The 21,786-nt window shown below is 54.2% G+C and overlaps 1 protein-coding gene across 1 annotated transcript in view; it reads left to right on the forward strand.

Moving 5' to 3' along the window:
- ARHGAP23 (Rho GTPase activating protein 23) overlaps positions 1-19,988 on the forward strand; it is a 66,701-nt gene extending 46,713 nt beyond the window's left edge. Inside the window, exons 17-24 of the mRNA XM_045526321.1 lie at positions 2,345-2,423; positions 5,106-5,179; positions 5,451-5,540; positions 6,220-6,345; positions 12,280-12,321; positions 12,539-12,635; positions 14,683-14,714; positions 18,834-19,988. Coding sequence (XP_045382277.1) covers positions 2,345-2,423; positions 5,106-5,179; positions 5,451-5,540; positions 6,220-6,345; positions 12,280-12,321; positions 12,539-12,635; positions 14,683-14,714; positions 18,834-19,901 — 1,608 coding nt within the window. The 3' untranslated portion in view covers positions 19,902-19,988. The remainder of the gene's footprint in view (positions 1-2,344; positions 2,424-5,105; positions 5,180-5,450; positions 5,541-6,219; positions 6,346-12,279; positions 12,322-12,538; positions 12,636-14,682; positions 14,715-18,833) is intronic.
- Positions 19,989-21,786: the final 1,798 nt, after the last annotated feature.

The following is a 21,786-nucleotide window of genomic DNA, read 5'->3' on the forward strand; positions in this document are numbered from 1 at the left end:
TACAGGAGTCTTCCTGCCCTTGGGAAATGGGGGGCAACACAAGTCTGTGTGAAGTCGTGGACAAGAGAAAAGGACAGGCTGTCATCAGGGACCAAACTGTGCGATAAAGAGGGAGAGGATGCTGAGGGCTGGAGCAGGCGGCCGGATCGAGGGTTTGAGTCATTGCAGGATGGGAGGAGGCAGGTGGACAGGAAGGCAGTCCAGGTGGCGATGATGGCATATTCCAGAATCCCAGAGAAAATCCCCTATTTCCAAAATCCCCAACTCCCAGAGAGTTGGAACACAGAGTGGATCCACCTCCTGCGCTTGGTGGGGAGAGTGAGACCCAAGGGACAGAGGGCTTTTGTGGGCTTCACTAAAGCCTTTGACCTTGACCCAATGGACAATAGGGAACGTTCGATGGTTCTTATGCTGGGGAGGCATAAAGGAGAGAGAATGATGCTCCCGCTTGTGCCCAGTGGGTGCACATGGGGAGGGCAAGTCTGGCAGAGAAGTTACTGGTCTATGGGGTGCACTAAGGGTCAGGTGGACTCGGTGGTCCAGGGAGTGGAGGATGGGAGCGGCTCTAGGATTTGGCTGGGTGACAGGGAGGAATGAGGGCAGGGAAGAGCTAAAAGTTTGAGCCTGGGCTGGTACTGTCTACCCCTGGTGGAAACCGGGGAGTGGGCAGCTTGAGGAGGGTTGGGAGGGAGGACGTGAGTCAGGGTGTGGCCCCCGCTAGATTCGGGGTGTGGAAGTCACCTGTGCGGGGAGACGGCATACACGGGCACTAGACTGAGAGTGGACCGCAGGGGCATGGAGTCCTGCTGGGACTTGGGGGCGGATGGCCGAGGTGGGCAGCAGGAAAACAGGGGCTGGGCTCAGAGTGGGGCAGGAGGGGACGCCCGGGCATTCCACTCAGGAGGAGGCAAGAAGGATGGGCCACCGAGCTAGGCTGGCGGCTGGGAGATGAGTCGTGCGGGGTCGGGGTGGGCAGGCAAGGAATGAGCAGCTTGGCCTTAGCCAGGGCTCGGGTGGGGGCGTGCCAGGTGTGTCGTTTTGTCTGGAACATCCTGGTGTCATTGTTGTGGGCAGTGCTGGAAAGGTGGTGGGGGGCTCTCACGCCTGTCCGGCCTGTGGGGACTGTATCGTTTGTGGGATTGTCTGGCGTTGAGCTGTACTGGGTGTGTGCATCTTTGTGTTGTGTCTCTTTGTTGAGGGTATTACGTCTTTCTGGGCGTGAGTTGCTCTGAGCGGTTCTGGGCAAGGTGGGGGCGCCTGACTCTGCTGTGGTGCGGGGCGGTGGTGCCCCCTAGTGGACAGAAGGGGCAACGGCCTGGCTGTTCTGTCTTCGTTCCTGTGTTCTGCAACCATTTGTATACACCAGGGTTTCTCAACCTTGGCACAACTGACATTTTGGGCAGAATGTATTTGTTGTGGGGAGATGTCTTGTGCATTTGGAGGAAATTAAGCAGTATCCATGGCCTCTATTCACTGGATGTGAGTGGTACCCCTCAGTTGTGAAAATCAGAACAGCTCCAGACATTGCCTGGAGAATTACTGATTCTGACCGTGTAAGTGCCAGGCTAACTGTCCCAGCTGGGTGACAGGAACACAGTGGGGTGTAAGACAGACAGGATCCCTGCTCCTCGTGGAGCTTTCAGTCCTGTGGGGAGAAAGGCACGAACAAGGGAACAAAAGCATGAAATGACAAGCCGGGGTCAGCCGCAAGGAAGAAACAAAGTCAGGGCAGGGATGCAGATGGCAGGGCGTCAGGGAAGGCCTCTCTGAAGAGTGACGTTTAGGCGGGATGAGGGACCGGGTGAAGTGGGGGAGGAAAGTTCCAGTGGAGGGAGCCAGCAAGGGCAGAAGGCCCAAGACAAGAAGGAGCCAGACATGGGCAACTGCGCTGTCATGGCTGTGTAGGCTTTGGGGGGACAGAGAGGGTGTCGGAGGATGACCCTTTGATGAACGGGGAACACTGGGTGGCAGGCACTGAGCCTGGCACTTGTAGGTCCGGTGGAGGTGCAGTAGGCAGGCAGGTCTGGGGGCGGCTCTCACTCACTTCTGTGCCCCACGATGCCTGGCCCAAAGAAGGCAGTTGGTAATTTTGGTGGATGGGCAAGTGTTGGAGCAGGGAGGGCTGGGGCCAGATGTGTGTGTTGGGGGGCACGACCTAGCTGGGGACTCTGTTCTGCTGCCATCACCCTGATGAGTAGACATCCCTGGTCTGGGCGGAGCTTGGTGTGACGGATCCCAGGGGGGGCCTGGGCCGGGCTTGACTGGACCCTGGGGTGGCCGAGCGCAGAGGCACGGGCGCCGGGGCTGGGCCTGCCTGCGGCCTGACATGTGTCCCCTCCCCCAGCGCTGGCAAGACCTCAACGTGATCAGCAGCTTGCTCAAGTCCTTCTTCCGAAAGCTGCCCGAGCCTCTCTTCACGGATGGTGAGTAGGCGGTGGAAGGGGGAGGGACGCCAGTCTGTGCCGCACCCTGACCACTTTTTTATTTGATGTGTTGGCTTTACTTTTTGCGTTGTTTTTTTTTTTTTTTAAGGCACAAAAGAAACACATGCTTGTTAAAAACTTAGCTAGCACAGATGCGAATAAAGTAAATAGCAGAGTCCTGTCCGCCTCCCACTCCCTTTCCCCAGAGGTTGCAGTGAACACTTCCTGAGCATTTACTGTGCACCCAGCACTACTCCCTGCAACAGCTCCACAAGGCTGTTAATCTCCCCTCTGCGGAGGCAGAAACTGAGGCTCAGAGAGGTTAAATGCCTTGCCCAAGATCACACAGGTTGTAAATGACAGACCCAGGACTCTGCCCAGGCATCTGGCTCCAGAGCTGAGCTCTTGGTCATTTGCTGAGCTGCTTATTAACAATTTGTCATGTTTCCTTCCTGAGCCTCTGAAAGACATGACAGAGACACACATGTACATACACAGGGCTTAGAGTTGGATGGACTCAGTGCTGTGCTGGTAAATGTTTAACATCTGGCTCTCCAGGGGAAAAAAAGCCTTGACTTACAGTGTTTTCCAATTTCCATGGTGTAAATACTTCTACCGTGGCTTATTTTGAGCCATTGACATGATGTCACCAACATGAATTGGGAAGGAATGCAAACAATCCACTCCTAGGAGCCAGTGTGAGCGGGCTGCAGCACACCTTTGGCTGAGTTGTTTCTAACAGAAGCAGAGTTGTGATTCTGAGATTCATTCATGTCCATACAGAGAGCTCTACCTCATTCTTCTTTTAAATCAACCACATAGTATTTCATAGTTTGAACAGACTATAATTTCTTTAATTACTCCCCTATTGATGGATATTTAGATTGTCTTCAAATATTTGGTATTATAAAACCTGTTGCAGTGACCATCCTTGAATCAGCCTTTGCATGCCTAGGTCTGTGCTCTCTAAGTAGATTCTTAGATGTAGCATTTCTACATCAAAGTCCCAGTAAACGTATTTGATAGCTAATGTCAAATTGCACTCTGAGAAGGAGGCCCAAGTTCAGACTCCCACGAACAGCATAAGAGAGAGTTTGTCTCCTTGTGTCCCCATGAGCATTGGATATTATTAATATTTTAAACTTTTGCTAATCAGATAAGGGAAATGGCATCTGGTTATCGTTTTTTTATTTTCATTTCCCTCATTACTAGGGAGATTAAATCTTTTTTCATTAGTTTATTGGCTTTCCCTATTTTCTGTATAATTGCTTGTTCATACTATGTGCCCATTTTTCCATTGGGTTATTTATGTTTCTTTTGTATTGATTTGTGGGAGACAAGCTCTTGGTATATTACAGATATTAACCCTTGGTTAGTTTTTGCAAATAGTTGCTCTGCTCTGCAATTGCCTTTTCATTTTTCAGTACAGAAACCGAAAACAATTTTTTAAAATGCAGTCAAAGCTGTTAATCTTTCTGTAGTGCATTCTGCACCTCATGTTTAGGAAGGCCTTAGGATTGTAAAAATATTTTCTTATCTTTTTCCCCAATGTTTTTATAATTTTTACATTTGGCTCTTCCATGCAGTTAAATTTGTGTATTATGCGAGATAGAAGTGGATTTTTCCCTCCAAATGATAGCCATTTGTCCCAGGCCCATATATTGAGGCGTCTATCCATCCCCACTGATTGGATGTGCTGCCTTTATCGTATAGTAAATATCTACGTGGCCTGTTCCGCCCTCCTGGACTCACCATTCCTCTGCTTTCCCTGCCAGCCAGTGCCAGATGGCTTTCGCTGTGCCTTTTTTTTTTTTTTTTTTTTTTAGTATGTTTCAGTCCTGTAGGGCAAATCCTCCTGCATCATCCTTCCTTTAAAAACCATTCTTGGCTATCTTTGTGCATTAACTTATCCAGATGAATTTTATTTATTTATTTATTTTTATTTATTTTTTTTGAGATGGAGTCTTGTTCCGTCATTGTGTCATGAGCCTAGCTCACAGCAACCTCAAACTTCTGGGCTCAAGCGATCCTCCTGCCTCAGCCTCCTGAGCAGCTGGGATCACAGGCGCACACCACCACACCCGGCTAATTTTTCTATTTTTAGTAGAAACAGGGTCTTGCTCTTGCTGAGGCTGGTCTCGAACTTCTGAGCTCAAGTGATCCTCCCGCCTCAGCCTCCCAGACTGCTAGGATTACAGGCATGAGCCACCACGCCCGGCCCAGATGAATTTTAGAACAGGCTTATCATGTTCCATTTTGTAAATTTCCCTGTGCACGTCTTCTGAAGGGAGTTGAAGGAATCCTGATGGGGGGTGTCTGAGGCCCCCCCCTTTAGAGACAACCTTCACTTTTAACCTGCGAAACATCGGTGTCCTTGTCCTGGCGATAGGGGCAGGGACCCCTTTTCTAGGATCAACATGCAGCTCAGATCTTATTTCTTCCCCATGAACACACCTGGACTACCCCGGGTCAGGTACATACCTGAGTGCAGCTGTGGTGGGCTTGGTCATGTAAACACAAGGCCACAGAGCCCCCCAGTCTGGAACAGCATGGGCGCAACACACAGGCCTCCCAGCAGGGCCCCCTCAGCCCGCCCGGGCTGTCAGCCCTGGAGCAGCCCAGCTGAAGCGGGGGCGAAGGGGCTGCCTCCCACCTCTCTAAAGAGTCTTCACTGTGTTCTAGACAAATACAACGACTTCATCGAGGCCAACCGCATTGAAGACTCGAGGGAGCGGATGAAGACGCTACGGAAGCTGGTGAGGAGAGGGCGATGCTGTTAGGCAGACGGGGTGTGGACGGCAGGGCAGCCCCGTCCCAGGAGGCCTGCAGACCGGTGCCACGGGTCCCCCTGTGATTTTAGAGCAGCCTTTCCCCACTCAGGGCCTCAGTTCCCCCATCATACGAGGGAAGGGCGGTTAGAGGGTGGATTCCAGACTCCCTGAGGTATGGCAGTAGGAGCCCCTGTAGGGGGTGTCAGGGCAGGGGCGGCCTTCACAGCTGTTCCCCTGCCCCTCTCTCCCTGCCCAGATCCGAGATCTCCCAGGACACTACTATGAAACGCTCAAATTCCTTGTGGGCCATCTGAAGACCATTGCTGACCACTCGGAGAAAAACAAGGTGGGTGGCGGCTCTGGCATGGAGCCTGGGGGAGGGAGCACAGCCCCCACCCGTTCGGAGCTCCTGCAGTCAGACAACGAGCCTGTAGACACGCCCTCCTTGTGGCTACTCTGTCCCCACCCTCGCCGTGCCAGCCAGTGCTTTTCCCCAGAGAGCCGTCTCCTGAGTTTCTGAGGGTCTTCCGGAGGCAGAGAGCCACAGTCCCCCCTGTATCTGATGGATAGCTATCCTCCGATGTAGTTCAAATGCCTTGCACTGCATTTTCCTCGTCGAACCCCTTATGTCTTCTGGCTCTGCAGTGGGGAAAATGAGGGCGGTGATAGGATTTTTTCTCGGGCCTAAAATACCCTTGGGATGGCCAACATGTCTCTTACTCCAGAATCTCCCAGTGCTAACGCTGACCACTCAGGGCTGCCCTGTACAGGTGTGTGGATTGGGCACTGCTCACAGCCGCCGGGCCTGGGGATGAGTGGGGCTGAAATTTGGCCTGTGCTCTACTTGCCAAGTACCTCCGTGGCCACGCATGGGGGTGTCCAGCCCCTAAGTTGGGAGTTGGGGGGATAGCTCAGGACGGGGTCAGGGATGGAGGCCTTAGGGGCCTGGAGTGAGAGATGATTGGGAGGTACTGGAGGTCAGAGTTCAGAGTGTTGACCCTGACCTGCTTCATTTTCCTGCCCAGATGGAGCCCCGGAACCTGGCCCTGGTCTTCGGACCGACACTGGTGAGGACGTCTGAGGACAACATGACGGACATGGTGACCCACATGCCTGACCGCTACAAGATCGTGGAGACACTGATCCAGCATGTAAGCAGCGGGTCTGTGGGCGCACCCCAGCAGCCCCCGGGATCTGGGCAGCGTCCCTCTGAGCACCTCGCTCCTGCCCGGCCTGGCTGGGTGTGCTCAGGGAAGGGCTCGGCAGCCTAAGAAAATGCCACTGGGGGGCGAATGCCCTTCAGAAGCAACAGCCTGCATTTCAAGGCAAAGTAGATTCTAGAAATGGCTCCCAGAGTACCTTCATTCTGGGACATTGGGTCCCCAGCAGGAGAATCAGGAGGCCCAGCGCTTCCAAGATGCGTGTGAGAGTCGGAGGGAGGAGGCAGGGCAGGGAGGCTGCTGCTGGGGTGGGGGCAGGAGGGCCTTCAGAAGCTGGCCCCCAGGAGTCCGGGCAGACATGGCAGACAGGTGCAGAGCGGACAGGTGCAGAGCGGACAGGTGCAGAGCGGACAGGTGCAGAGGCGGGGCAGAGGTGTGGCCTGGGAATCGGGGTCCCACTGTGGTTCTGGGGAGGTAAGGAATGGCGAATGGGGCAGGACACAGAGCATGGGCCTGAGGCGGGATCCTGCGCTGGTGCTCCGTGTGTCTTGGGCTGGTCACCTCCCTTCTCGTGGCTTCCTGGAGACACCGAGAGCCCTGTGATCCTGTGGATGCCCTGTGATCCGGTGGATTCTTCTTGTCCCTGAAGGGAGGAGAACCCTGAGCGGCCAGCAGAGGGCGCAGGAGGACTTGGTCTTCCAGAGCCAAACTGAAAGGCGGCACCACCCACTTCTGGGGCGCTCAGGGATGTTTTCATGAATCATCTTAGATTTTCCATTTGCAAATCTTGTTACAGCCCACAAAGGATGGAAACAGACCCTCTCCTGCCTGGAGAAATAAGATTGGCAGCTCGCCAGAGGAAGGGAGGCCTTGGCCCCCCTCACCTCATAGACACTTTAGGGAAGGAAAGTCAGGTCATGTTACCCCCATTTTACAGATGAGGAAACTGGGGCTCAGGGAGGCAAAGTGACTTGCTAATAAGTGACAGTCCCAGGATTTTAACTCAGGTCTGTCTGACCAAAGCCTGTGCTTTCCTCCCCGCCCACCAGAAGGGCAGCCTCCCGAGCTGACCTTGGAGGGAGAGAGGCTGGCAGGGCCAGGGGAAGGAGGCAGGGGGAGACCTCGGTCGTGCTGACCAGCCCTGCCTGCTGGTCTCCTTCCTGCACCGCACGGTCAGGGCTCTGAGCTACGGGAGGGAGTGTCACAGGCTGTCCTCATCCCGGTATTAGGACCACCAGCCTGGACACCCACTCTAGAGCTGTCGAGGAGCCCAGGGCCACTGGGCAGTGGCAGGGATCCTGCTGTGGCCTCAGGAAGGTTTAGCTCCCTGGTGCAACAGGGAGCCCCTGGAGCCTCCCAGCAGTGTGTGCTTTTGGGGACAGCAGTGGGGAAGAGAGGGTGTGTGGCATTTTGACTCCTGGAAAAGCCACTAGAAGCCTGAGGCCTGTGGTCAGCTGAGGTGTCAGGAACAGCAGCCTTCAGGGAAGAGGAGGCCTGAAGTGTGTCCACTTACTGTCCCCCAGAGCCCCGAGGGGGAGTTCCCCTCTGGGCAGGGTGGGGGAGGTGGAGCACGTCTGTCTCATTAGCACCAAGACTAGTGCTTGGCGCACGGATGTGGGGTGGATGAATGAATGAGCGAACTGCTAACTGAGCTTACGTCAGGCCGGGCTTTTCGACTCACGCATGCATTCCTGAGAACCCTCGAGCCGGTGGCTTCCCTTCTCTGCCTCCTTGGCATTGGAACATGATCAGCCCTAGGTGATTGTTGAGGGAACGAGCTACACCCTCCGCAGGCCCCTTGCGCTGGCCCATGGGAGCGTGTGTCTAGCCCAGAGGCGCTGTAGCCAGGGGGCTGTGAGTGGACTTGTGGCAGAGACGGCTTTGGTCCTGTCTCTGGGCCCTTTGCCTGTCATTAACTCCTGCTGGGAGTGTCCGTGCAGCCCGCACCTGGCCTGGGGCTCCTGTCATCTGTGGAACCCTTGGATAGCAGAGCTGGAGGGGCCTTCCGGCACCCAGACCAGTCCTCCTGTCAGACAGAGGGTGACAGCCGAGGTGTAGAGAGGAACAGTGACTTGTCCAGGGCCACACAGCAGGATAGCGGAAGAGCTGAGATGACAGCAAAACCAGGTGTTAGACGCCCCAGCGGGCAAGTCACCACAGTCCACACCTGTGTTTGCTGAGTCAGCTGGAACCCAGCAAAGACCACCTCAAGGCATCTGTTCGTTTGCTTACGTGGTGATACCTGTGTTTCCTAACCTCAGCACTGGCGACCTCTGGGGCCGGATAATTCTTTATTTATTGTGGGGGCTGCACCCCTGGCCTCTACCCACGAGATGCCAAGAACATCCCCTCAACTGTGACAATCAAATGTACCTCCAAATAACCCCCTGGAGGGGCAAAATTGCCCTGATGTAGAGGGCAAGGGCACTGGCCCTGGAGCCAGCGTGCGCCTCATATGCTGTGTGGCCTTGGACAAGTGACTTACCCTCTGGCTCCGCCTCCTCATGTGTAAAGAGGAGATAATATTAATAATAGTACCTACCTCATAGGACTGTTGTGAGGGCTACATGACTTAGTATCTGTAAAGCACTTAAAATGGTGCCTGGCAGTTAGTAAGAGTGTAAGAATTAGCCATCATCATCATCGTCATTGTCATCATGTTTGTCATCGTCATTATTCCCTGCCAGAGACGGATGCAGGTGCTGGGAACACAGATGAATGTGACCCAGCTTCTGCTCTGAAGCAATACTGCCAGTAACGGCAGCGTTTCTCATGCTCTGGGCTGTGCCCCGGGAAGCCCCAGAGAAGGACCCACCCCAGCCCTGGGTGTAGGGATGGGCTATAATCAGAGGGTTCTTGAACTGTCTTGGAAGCCCATGAGGAACTTAGCCAGGCAGAGAAGGGAGAAAGGCATTCCAGGCAGAGGGACCAGCACAGATATGCAAAAGCAGGGTGACATGAGCTAGTGTGAGTTCTTCCTGGGAGCTGTGGGCCTGTAGACTCCCTGGCGTGCAGAGCACTTTTAGTTAGAGGCTGACTCTTTTGCACCAATCCTCAGGCTCCTTTTGCTCAGCCTGCCTCTGGAAGCTGCACCTTTTACTAATAACAGCTCGCATTTATTACACGCTAACAGCGTGTCATACTCAATGCTTTACATACAGTATTGCATTTTAACCCTCACCACAAGTCTAGAAGTTGGTACTTATGTTATGCCCATTTTGCAGATAAAATAGACTCACAGGGGGAAAGTAACTAGCCTAAGGTAAACTTGAACTGAAACGACTGACTCCAGATCTTGGATTTCTTTCTTACCGTCCTTGCTCGTGTCTCTTCTGTCTCTGTCTTGTTTTTCTTCGGTACTTCCAGTGCTGTTTGAGTCAGTCATATACTGGATCATGATTAATAATAACAGGGCTCACTCGCGTGGCCCCGCAAGTCCCCTGCTTTCCCCCTTCACTCCTGCCCCCCACTGCTCTCCCCTCCCCAGAGTACCCACTCTAATAGGCTAATATATTCCAATCCACCTTCTGATTTTTTCCTTTTTTTTTTTTTAGAGACAGGGTCTCATTCTGTCGCCCAGGCTGGAGTACGATGGTGTCATCATAGCTTACTGCAAACTCCAGCTCCTGGGCTCTGAATATCTCATAATTACTTTCTGATTTTCTCTTTAATCCAAGGGTTATTTAGCAGTATCACTGATATGTTTCCAGACATATGAAGACTTAGGGAGTTTTTAGCTCTTTGTTGTTATTTCTAATTTTATTTTATTATGAGCAGAGTATATAGCCTATAGGATGCTGACTCCCGAGGAGCTGTGGAAAGTTTCTCTGTGGCCCAGGATATGGTTGGTTTTTGAATGATTCATGTGTGTACTAAAAGAATATATTTTCTCTAATGGTTGAATATAAGGTTCTAGATATATCCATTAGATCAGACTTGTCAACTGTGTTGTTCAGAGTGTCTATATCTTATTTTTTTAATCTGAGTGATGGGCTACAATATTATATTTAATATTCTCTAGTCTCCTTGTAGTTCTATCAATTGTTGCTTAATATATTTTAAAAATGTGAAACACATATATGCTATGATTGATTGATTGATTTAGAGACAAAGTCTCACTTAGTTGCCCAGGCTAGAGTGCAGTGGCGTCAGCCTAGCTCACAGCAACTTCAAACTCCTGGGCTCAAGTGATCCTCCTGCCTCAGCCTCCCAAGTAGCTGGAACTACAGGTGTGTGCCACCACACCCAGCTCATTTTTCTATTTTTAGTAGAGACAGGGTCTCTTTCTTGCTCAGGCTGGTCTCGAACTCCTGACTTCAAGGGATCCTCCCACCTCGGCCTCCCAGAGTGCTAGGATTACAAGCATGAGCCAGCTCGCCTGGCCTGAATTTTATTTTCTTGATATGAAAATTATTCGTTCTATTTTTCATCTCCTAGAAGTTACAACCTACTCACAGGAACTCATGTTTAAATGCCATTGTCAATTTCTTTCTTTCTTTCTTTTTTTTTTTTTTTTTTTTGAGACAGAGTCTCACTCTGTTTCCCCGGGCTAGAGTGCCATGGCGTCAGCCTAGCTCACAGCAACCTCAAACTCCTGGGCTCAAGCGATCCTCCTGCCTCAGCCTCCCGAGTAGCTGGGACTACAGGCATGCACTACCATGCCTGGCTAATTTTTTTCTATTTTTAGTTGTTTGGCTAATTTATTTCTATTTATAGTAGAGACGGGTCTTGCTCTTGCTCAGGCTGGTCTCGAACTCCTGACCTCGAGCGATCCACCCACCTCGGCCTCCCAGAGTGCTAGGATTACAGGCGTGAGCCACCGTGCCTGGCCACCACTGTCAATTTCTAAAGCTTATCAGTATCTGTCTTCCTTCCACCACATCTAAAAGCCAAAAGTGCCTTAGTTACTTTCACCTGTCACTGTTTCCTCCTCTGAATTTGTATTCCAGATTGTCATGGGTGTAAGGTATATTTTGTGTGTGTTTCGTTGGTTATTTTGATAACAATAGCCTTTTCCATTCTGTTTATTCATGCTTACTTCTCGGAGTTTGTTGCTCCATCCTGGGTTATTTCCTTACTCACTCAAATACTTAGTTAAGAGTCTTTGTGTAGTAAACTTTCTGATGTCTTAGAACAGCTTTATGTCACACTAAAATTTAAATTAGGGTTTAGCAAGGTATAAAATTCTAGGTTCAAAATGGTATTCCTTCAACATATTGAAATTATTACTTGTCTTCCCTGTGTTTGTTGCTGCTGAAAGTTCTAAGTACTTATTTGTAAGCAATCTGGTCTTTTTTTTTTCATCCCAGAAAACTTTTAGAATTTTATCGTCAAGATTCCCAAATTTCACAAACTATATTTAAGTGTGGGGGTTTTACTTTATTTTCTATCCAGTTTGGGATTTATGAGAAAGCTCTTGCCTGCCTACCCCTCAAGGAACCTCCTAACTCCTCTCTCCGGGCACTTGCCTTTTCTGGGCTGGGTGTGTGACACCCCCCCTTGTCAGCGTGGCACGCACAGGTGGTGTGGGGCACACTCAGCCCTCACAGCCGTGGACCTGACTGGTGCTAAGTGTGCCGCTGCCTCCCTGCCTTCCGGCTTGCTGTGGGGTATATGCCACAGTGATGTGCCGTGATGGTGTTTAGTGAAAAACAGGCAAAAAGAGCAGCTCGCCCTGCACCTGTCACCCATCTGTGGTGGACTCTCTCCCGCTCCAGGCTGTGTTCTCCCCACAGCAGTCCCACCTTTTCTTGCCCCAGTGGTTTTTCATAGTTTGTGGAGTCCGGTTCCGGGATCTGTCAGCCTCCCTCAGACCCCTCCCCACAGCCCAGCTGGTTTGTTGAGAGAGGAGGGACCGTTGCCACCGAGTGGTCCTCCTCAGCCCCTGCCCACACTGACTTCATTCCTTCCTTTGTCTCTCTGCAGTCAGACTGGTTCTTCAGTGACGAGGAGGACAAGGGAGAGAGAGTAAGTGATCAGGGGTTGGAGGGGGTCTGGTCTGAGGTGGGCCCTAGTCCTGGGGGGGCAAGACTCACCCTCAGGGCATCCCCAGTCTGATGGGAGAGACACAATCATGCCTTCATGACCCCCTAGTCTGATGGGGGAGACATGGGCACCCGCTTCTGAGGGGCCGGCAGTCCGGCCATCTGAGGGCATGCTGGCTGACCCCTCCTCCTGTCTGCAGACCCCTGTGGATGACAAGGAGCCCCAGTCAGTGCCCAACATCGAGTACCTCCTGCCCAACATCGGCAGGACAGTGCCCCCTGGTGACCCAGGTTCAGGTGAGTGCAGGGGCCTGGGAGGGGGCAGGGGCTGGGGGTGGGCTCTGCGTCCCTGAGGGTCCCAGATGCCTGGCCAGACGCCCAGCTTCCCTGCTGTGCCCCAGCGGGGCCCTCCCCTGCCCCCCGCCCCTCAGGGGCGTGCGGAGCCTTCTCCCTCCCCGGAATGCCCGGGCGGCTGGGTAGCAGCTTTGGCCTCACCCTGGTTTCTCTCCTGAGCCTTTAATTTCTCATGGGCTGGCTTGTCTTTCTGGGCATGTTCCTCTTTCTAATTTTTCTTCCTCTTCTCCTTGCACCCCTGCCCCTCCCGCCTCTCTCCCCGTGCTCTCCTCCCATCCCCCATCTCTCCCCCCTCTCCTCCCCACCTCCCTCCCTCCAGCGGACCTGTTGGAGATTTAAAGGGTACAGTGCGGTGTCGCGGCCTCGGTCACTAACAGTGGCGGGTGATTATAAGAGGGCTGGGCAGGCAGAAATGGCCCGGGCCGTTGAGGACCCCACCCCAGCATCCCGGTTACCCACACTTGTCACAACTCACCCCTCCACCTCCGCCGCAGCCCCCTCCCATCCTAAAGCCCCTTCTCAGGAGGAAGGAGGCGCTCGCTGGGGCCTGAGCCCTTCCCCTAGCCTGGAAGTCTGGGCATATGATGGCTGTCCTCCCGCAGCCCCGCAGCCTCTGTGACCTCTCTGTGCATTGGTGGTCATGTGGGCCGGGGGAGACTTGGCTGGGGACCCAGGCTCTCCGGAAACCAGGGATGCCACTCCCACGAGCCTCTCTATAGCTACAGCTCCTGCCTCAGTCGCCCCAAGGGGCTGCCTTTTCTTGCTTCAGAAACCAGGGCCCCTGTCACTCAGCCCCTAAGTCCTGTTTCCGGGGCCTCTGGCCCCCTTATGGCAGGGGACAGAGGATTGACGTGCTCAGAGACTAACGAACGGCCACTCCCATTTTCGCTCCAGCCTCTAGCTCCTCCCCCGCCGTGGTTGCCCCGCCCCTTAGTGTCCCACGTCCCTGGCGGAGGCACAGCGGCAGCTCCGCTAGTTGGCAGAGGCAGCCTCTGGGAGGGGCCAGAGGACATGGGGGTGGGATGGCAGAAAGGAGCCCCCTGTCTCTTCTAATCACCCGCCGCCCCCCGCCTGCCCCGTGTGTCGTGTGTGGTCAGCCCATCTTGCTCTTCTCACCGTGTGCAGGGGGAGGGGCTGGAGGGGGGCATCTAACTTGCCTGCCAGAGAGTGTGGATTAACCGCACCTGCCCACTGCCCCGAGACCCCGGGAGACCCTCGGATCAACCTGTTCCCTCTCCAGCCTTGGAGAGGACACTGCCAGGACTTGTTTCTGGTTCCTTCTTTACCCCAGTAACATTAAGGCAGTGGGACCCAAGTCCCATAGATGTGATGATTTTTACATTCCTTCATAGCTCTGGTTATAACGGGGGACCTTGCCCCATAAGGGCAGGTTGACCCCAGGTGTGGAGGTGGAACCTATCAAGGCTCTAATCGCCAGCCCACTCTACCTCCTGTGTCCTACCCACTTCATTTCTGCCCTTTTATCCATCATTCACATGGTCCCTCTAGTCCTTCTCATGTCCTGCGGGTGGGGGGTGTAGGGCACCCAGCTGTCTCTGCACTGTGTGGTCTCCATTTCTCCAGAGCATCTGTGATTTGCTGTGTTTCACTGTGGTGGTTTCCGTGGACTGCATCTGGTATTTGGCATTTTCTCTCCAGTGCTTCAGAGAAACAGGGATATAGGAGGGGGCGGGGAGAGGAAGCTGGCCCAAAGAAAATCCCCCTTGCCCTTAACCCTGGGCAAGTGAGGGATGAGTGGCTGGCAGCCTGATGGCACTTCCTGCCTCTAAAGGAAGTGGTGATTGACATCATTCCATTATCCCATAGAAAATGACATCAGAGGTCCATCATACTTTTAGGACCTGTGGAGATCTCAGGTTTCTTAACACCTTGGTTTCTGAAGCCTTTGAGGAGAGGGAATTGTGTTCACAAGACTCAGCCTTCTCCTTCTTTGATCCAACTTTCATTTTTTTCTGTCTCTCACCAACAGATTCTACCACCTGTAGTTCAGCCAAGTCCAAGGTAAGTACCAAGGCAATTCTGAAGGCTTTATCCCTATACAAGCCAGCCCACTTTTTTATTTTTTATTTTTACTTTTTTAGAGACAGAATCTTGCTCTGTTGTCCAGGCTGGAGTACAGTGGTATTATTGTAGCTCACTGCAGCCTTGAACTCCAGGGCACAAGTGACTCTCCTCCCTCAGCCTCTGAGTATCTGAGACTACAGGTACATGCCTGGCTAATTTTTTCTTATTTTTTTAGAGGCAGGGTCTTGCTATGTTGCCCAGGCTTGTCTCAAACTCCTGGCCTCAAATGATCCTCTGCCTTAGCCCCCCAAATCACTGGAATTACAGGCATGAGCCACCACATCTGGCTCCCCGCTTTGATTGTTGGTCAAGGGAATTGGGAGCGTGGCAACTGGACTGTAAGGAAAGTAGATGGTATGTTCCCCGGGAGGGAGGTGGGACATACTGAGTGTCCAAGGTAAACTGAGAAGTTGCTCACTTGGCAACTTGATGAGGCATGTGGTGTAGTAGAAGAATCTGGCCTGGGAGTTAGGTGACTGGGAGGCAGTGTGGCTCAGTGAGTAGAAGCACAGGCTCTGGAGTCACACAGTCCTGAGTTTGAGTCCTAACTCTGCTATTATATTTAGTGGCTTTGGGACATTGGGCAAGTTATTTAACCTCTTTCAGCTGCCTCATCTGTAAAATGTGGATCACAACAAATATGTCTGATTGATACAATAAACATTCTTTAAGGTCTTTGGAGAGCACAAAGCAAGCAGAAAGAAGGAAATAATAATAAACAATAAAATTGGTAAACCTGTAGCCAGATAGAATAAAAAGAAAGATTATCTTTCTCAGGGACATAAGAGGGATATCACAACAGATGCAACAGATATTAAAAGGCTAATCAGGGAATACTATAAGCAACTCTATACCCATAAATTCAATAACTTAGATGAAATAGACCAATTCTTTGAAAGATTCAAACTACCAAAACTCACTTAAGAAGAAATAGATAATCCAAATCAGATCGTCCTTTACCTGCTACAGAAATTGAATATATAATTAAAAACCTCCCAACAAAGAAAACTGTAGGTCCAGATGGTTTTACTGGTAAATTCCACCACATGTTTAAGGGATATTTGCATTTCAAATAATTTATTATATCTTAATAATTTTAAAATATTTTAATTCTAAAATGGTACAATTTGAGAGATTAGTATATTTAGGTACTTATTTAAATGATACTTTAACCATTTAAATATCATTTAAATAATTATTTGAGAAATAGTGCCAATTCTCTACAAACTCTTCCAGAAAATAGAAGAGGGAGGAACACTTTCCAACTCATTTTATGAGGCCAGCGTTACCCTGGTACCTAAACTTGGCAATGTCTCCGGAAAAGATAGGGTTAATTCATTTAGTCATAGTACACATACTTGCTGAACATTTACTACCTAGCAGTCCTGTGCTGGGTACTAAGAAGGTAATAATGAGCCCCACAGCTAAGTCTCTGCCCTCATGAAGCTTATTCTGTAACAGGAGACAGACATTGAGCTAATGGGCACGTGAGGACTGTGCGTCTGGCAGGTCGGGGCACAGGGAAGGCAGCAGCCAGGTGGACTGAGTTATAAGCACTCAGTGAGGGAGGGAAGAGCGCATGCGTAGGCAACTCTTTTTTGAGATGCCTGATTCTGAAAAGATGTTTAGAGGAGCAAAATGGGAAAATATGTGGACGGAGGGACTCTTTCATTAAAAGGCAAACTCCTCTGGCATGTACTTGCCAACAGGAACGGTCCAGGAGAGAGAGAGAGAGAGAGAGAGAGAGAGAGAGAGAGAGAGAGAGAGAGAGAGAGAGAGAGAGAGAGGAAGAGCTGGGCCCAGAGGGCCCCGGGGCAGGCGTGGCCTGTGCTCAGAGCAGACACTGCCCAGGTGTAGCTGGGTGAGGGGGCAGGGGCAGGGTGGGCACAGCTGCAGGCGGTGTGGGTGGTTGGGATGACCTGAGGGTGTTCCCAGCTGATGCTCTCTTTCCTCAGTGAAGTAGGAGATGACGTCCTCAGCTGAGCGTGAAGGAGGCAGGGAAAGTTTAAGAGGGTGAAGGAAGTCTGAAATGGGTCCCAAGAAGCGAGGCGAGTTTCCTGAAGGGGCGGAGGAGCATTGCGGGCAGGGAGAGAAGCCAGCGCTTTGCCCAGCAGCCCTGGCCTGGCCTGGCCTGCTGGGGGCGGCTCCTCCACACTCCCGGGAGAGCCCCTGCTGGCCAGAGACATCCTCATTTGCTTCCTGTGACTTCACCTTGTCTCCAGTAGACTTGGCACCGACCTCCCCACAACTCACAGGCCAGCTCCTCCCTGAAGCCTCCTGGAGACGGAATTCCTTCCTCCTGAGGCACTAGCAGCTTCTGCTTCCCAGGCTGGCCAGCCTGACCTCTCCCATTAGCCTGGGAACCCCGAGGGAGCCCTCTTCTTACTCACAGGCTGGAACAATAGAACACACTTCTCAGAAAGCGCGTCTTTACTGGAAACTGAGTCAGAGACTTCACTGTGACCACAGTGAGTTACTCAGAATCTCTAGTGTGAGACAAAAGAGAAGGGAATGCACATTTATTGAGCACCTAGTAGATACCAGCAACTATGCAGAGAACTCTTCACAAACACCTGTGTCATTTCATCTTTACAAAAGACCCTAGAGTTTTGTACTATCTCCATTTACAGATGGGAAAACCAAGGCTCAGAGGGTTTAAGTGGCTGGAAGTTTGAGCGTGGTCTCAGGTATCAAGGGGTCAGGGGCTGAGTAGGCGGCCTCTTTCCTTGGTGAATGCTCTGGGTCGGAGGTCTGACCATCTGCCTTCAGGTGCGGAGTGTTTCTTGATATTTCTGGCCCAGGAACTGGATCTGCCCTGAGCATGAGCCCAAACCAACCAGCCAAGCCCCTGAGAAACTGAGGCATGGACCAGTCTGTTAAGTATAGTAATAGAGAGGAATAACTGTCATGGCGACAGGGACATTGAGTGACGTGTGCAGCAGGTGGCCTCAGTAGTCTGATCTGCTGGGGACACAGGGAGTCAGAGCCGGGGGAGGAGGCACCAAGTATCCAAGAGCCTGCAGCGTCCTGTCTCGCTCTGGGGAAGGGGCTGCCTTGGGCACCAGGGCCTGGCCCCTCACGGGGCTGTGAGCTCCCTAGCGTGGGGACGAATCCTGGACAGTGCTGGCCACTCCTCACTGCCAGCCTCTGGCTCTTTTGCCTGACTTTAAAATCCAGGTCATTGTCAAACTGTGTTCCTTGGAGCCATCTTGGGGTCATTACCACCAACAGGTACATGAGAGGACAGGGATCCAAGTCCCCTCCCTCTCCGTCTAAGCCACTCTTTGTTCTGTTTTACTTACCGGGTCTGCCATGCTGTCCGGGCTGTGCGCCGGATTTTCCAGCCAGTTTCAGCAGCAAAGCTGGCGGCTGAATTGATCTGGGGTTGGGGATTGGCCGGGTGTGGCGCTGGTGGGAGGAAGTGAACTTGGGCCAGTTGCCCTGGAGAGGCAGGTACTCTCTGAGTGGGTGGGAAGCAGGTTCCCCAGGTGGGCGTGCGCAGAGAGGGAGAAGCGGAGGAGCTGTGGTTGGAGAAAGGTCCCTGCCAGGGCTCTGCGGCCTGGTCCACGGGAAGCTCGGGGATTACAACCCACGACAGTGTACGTGAAAGGGGTTCAGACTGGCAAGCGTTATTCGCTGTTGAGAGACTACTATTACCAGAGCTGTGTCTAAAAGGATTTATCCAGCGCTGGGTGTGGAAGACAGAATGGAAATGGGGCGGCAGGGAGATGAACCAGCTCACGGGAAAGAGCTGAGAGCCCGGATTAGGGGCAGAGAGGCGCGGAGCAGGCTTCAGGAGGGTGGGGTGGGGACGGCTGGGGTAGTCTCCAGATGGATGGTGACACCCCGGCGGGTCAGGGGTGGAGGAGGCACGGTTTATGATGCCAGTGTTGGTGCCGGGCCTGGTTTGGAGCTGTCGCGGTGGGGTGCAATGGCGGGGGGTGGGTGCGGGTGGGAAGGTGGCCGGGGCGAGGCCCTCCGGCCCGGGCTCGAGGACAGCGCGGCACTGGCGCGAGTCCAGGCGCCTCCCGCATCCCGCCCTGTCTCCCCGCACAGGGCTCGTGGGCCCCCAAGAAGGAGCCGTACGCCCGGGAGATGCTGGCGATCTCCTTCATCTCGGCCGTCAACCGCAAGCGGAAGAAGCGGCGAGAGGCGCGAGGGCTGGGCAGCAGCACCGACGACGACTCGGAGCAGGAGGCGCACAAGCCCGGGGCGGCGGTGCCGGCGCCGGGGGCCCAGGGGCGGCCGGAGGGGCAGCTGCCGGGCGCCGCTGCCCCCGAGGCCCCCGGGCGCCTCAGCCCCCCGGCGGCGCCGGAGGAGCGGCCGGCCGCGGACACGCGCTCCATCGTCTCGGGCTACTCCACGCTCTCCACCATGGACCGCAGCGTGTGCTCGGGCGCCGGCGGCCGGCGGGCGGGCGCGGGGGACGAGGCGGACGACGAGCGCAGCGAGCTGAGCCACGTGGAGACGGACACGGAGGGTGGCGCGGCGGGCGCAGGGCCGGGCGGACGCCTGACACGCCGGCCCTCCTTCAGCTCGCACCACCTCATTCCCTGCGACACCCTAGCGCGCCGTCGCCTGTCCCGGAGCCGCCCGGACAGCGAGGGCGCGGGCGCGGGTGCGGGCCGGGGCGGTCCCCGCGCCGCGGAGCTGCCGGGTTCGGCCTCGTCCAGCAGCCAGGAGTCGCTGCGCCCCCCGGCGGCGGCGGCGGCGGCGGCGGCGGCAGCCGTGCTGGGCTCGCGGCCCTCGCGCATCGAGGCCCTGCGGCTGCGTCTCCGCGGCACAGCCGACGACATGCTGGCCGTGCGGCTGCGGCGGCCGCTGTCGCCCGAGACGCGGCGGCGCCGGAGCAGCTGGCGCCGCCACACGGTGGTGGTGCAGAGCCCGCTGACCGACCTCAACTTCAACGAGTGGAAGGAGCTGGGCGGAGGGGGCTCCCCGGAGCCCGCGAGCGCGCGGGCACACAGTGACAACAAGGACTCCGGCCTCAGCAGCTTGGAGTCCACCAAGGCGCGGGCCCCGTCGTCCGCGGCCTCGCTGCCGCCCGCGCCCAGGGACCCGGGGGCCCTGCAGAGCCAGCCTCTGCGCCGCTCCGCCACCTCCCGCCTCCATCAGTGTCTGTGACACCCTTTCCTAGATCCCCTGGGGTAATAGGAGTCTCCTCTGACCCGCACTCCTCCTGTGTTTTCCCTGGGTGCATGGGGTGAGGGCCGGGGGCCCGTGTGCTGGAGTTGGTGGAGGCGGCCAGAGAGTGGATGGAAGGCGGGGTTCCCGAGGGAATGCGAGGGAGAGGAGACGGGTGGGCTGTGTCCCTGCATATGCGCCTGACTGGGCCCTTCTGGGCTTCCTGTGGCTGCACTTAGGGACCCTTGTGGACCATGGGTGTGGCGAGGCAACCCCCAAGTTTCTGCTAAAGATACTGGGTGATGCTGGCTTTTTGCTTTCCTCTCCTCACCCCTTCCCCGCCCGCACTAGCTCCTAAGGGAGGGATGTTTGTGTCGGGGAGAGGAGGTGCAGGGAGATGGTGTCCATGGGGGAGGGGGACTTCTGTGTGTGTGTAGTCACTGTCCAAAGGTGTTTCCAGTAGCAACTTCCACACCCCTGCCCCCTTTCTCCCCCTCCAGGGCTCCCAGCCTTAGGTGCACACAGGGATCCTGCCCTGCCTTGTCAGAGCCAGAGAAGGGGGTTGGGACCCCTCCAAGGAGACAGGACTGAAACCCTCACCAGGGTTACTCCGCGCCCCTATCCTTTTGCCAACCTCTAAAGCACGGCCCCCCCCCCAAGGGCTTTGACCATGGGAGCTGCCTGTTCCCCAGTTTGGGGAGGGTCCGGTCCCCCTGCTGGTGCCTCCCTCGCCCCTCCTTTTGTTCTTCCAGCTGTGCCTGCTCCTTCCACAGCTCGGGCATACCGAACCCGACCTTCTTTCCCTTGGGGGGGGGCACAGTCAAAAACACGCCTGGTGTCTCTGTCTCACACACACTGATGTTTAGGGCCTGAGCCGGGCTGTTCCTGCAGGATGGGTGGGACCCAGCCCCCTCTTCTTCCCACGCTTTGTAAATAGACCTCAGACCACCAGGCGCCCCCACACCCTCACTCACCCCAGGGAGGCCCAGGTGGGGCTGTGAAGGCCGCTGCCACATCTGCCAGTCCTGTAAAGTCGACTCCTTGCTCCTCCCTCCTGGTCCTTTTATTGTAAATATTGTCTCTAAATGTGTAACATATTATAAAGAATTTATAAGGATTTTTAAAGATGTTTTGCTCATTTACAAAAGTGTTGTAACAGTGTTGGATAAAGCCTCCCGCCCCACATCCGCATGCTTCCTTTCACTGTGTCCTGGACACACCTCTTTGGCGACAACTAAAATTTCCTGCTTCTGAAAAGTCCTGTCGTAAAAGTACAGTCTATATCTTGGAAATAAATGGCCTTCCTCAAGGCACAAGTCAGCCGTCTCACTTGTTTTGGAGGGAGCAGAGGGCCAGAGCCGGGCTGGCAGACAGTGGAGGTACCTGGTACCTTGCCCACAGAAGGAGGGTGGCAAGGTGGAGGCAACCCTCTTCCTCCTGGAGGCTTTTTGTAAGCATCCTTGGAGGCTGATGTGAACAATGACACAGGGACAGGTGCAAGTTGGAAGGGCGGGTGGCCCTCATTGCTACAGGAGGTTGCTGGGCACCTGTACTCTGTCTTCCTGCAGAGCCCAGACAGGTGCACAGGCTCCTCCTCCTCAGACCTGCTTGGACCTTCAGGATGGTTCCCGCAGTGTTGCCAGCACATGGGAGGCTTGGGCCAGCTGTCATGGGCACTCCAGGCCCAGATAATATTGCAAAGGACAGTATAGGTTTTACCCTGTGTCTTACGTGTGTAAGCTTGCAACATGCGATGCGTTTCTTTCTATCCTGTGGCCTGTAGTTCGTGGCCCCAGCCAGCTTACAGGCTGTGGCCGATGAGCCTCGTGTCCATCTGTAGGAAGAGCAGGTGACATTCATCAAGGAGAATCCCAGAGGTGCTCTG

Source organism: Lemur catta, chromosome 15, assembly GCF_020740605.2.
Source record: "Lemur catta isolate mLemCat1 chromosome 15, mLemCat1.pri, whole genome shotgun sequence".
NCBI lineage: Eukaryota > Metazoa > Chordata > Mammalia > Primates > Lemuridae > Lemur > Lemur catta.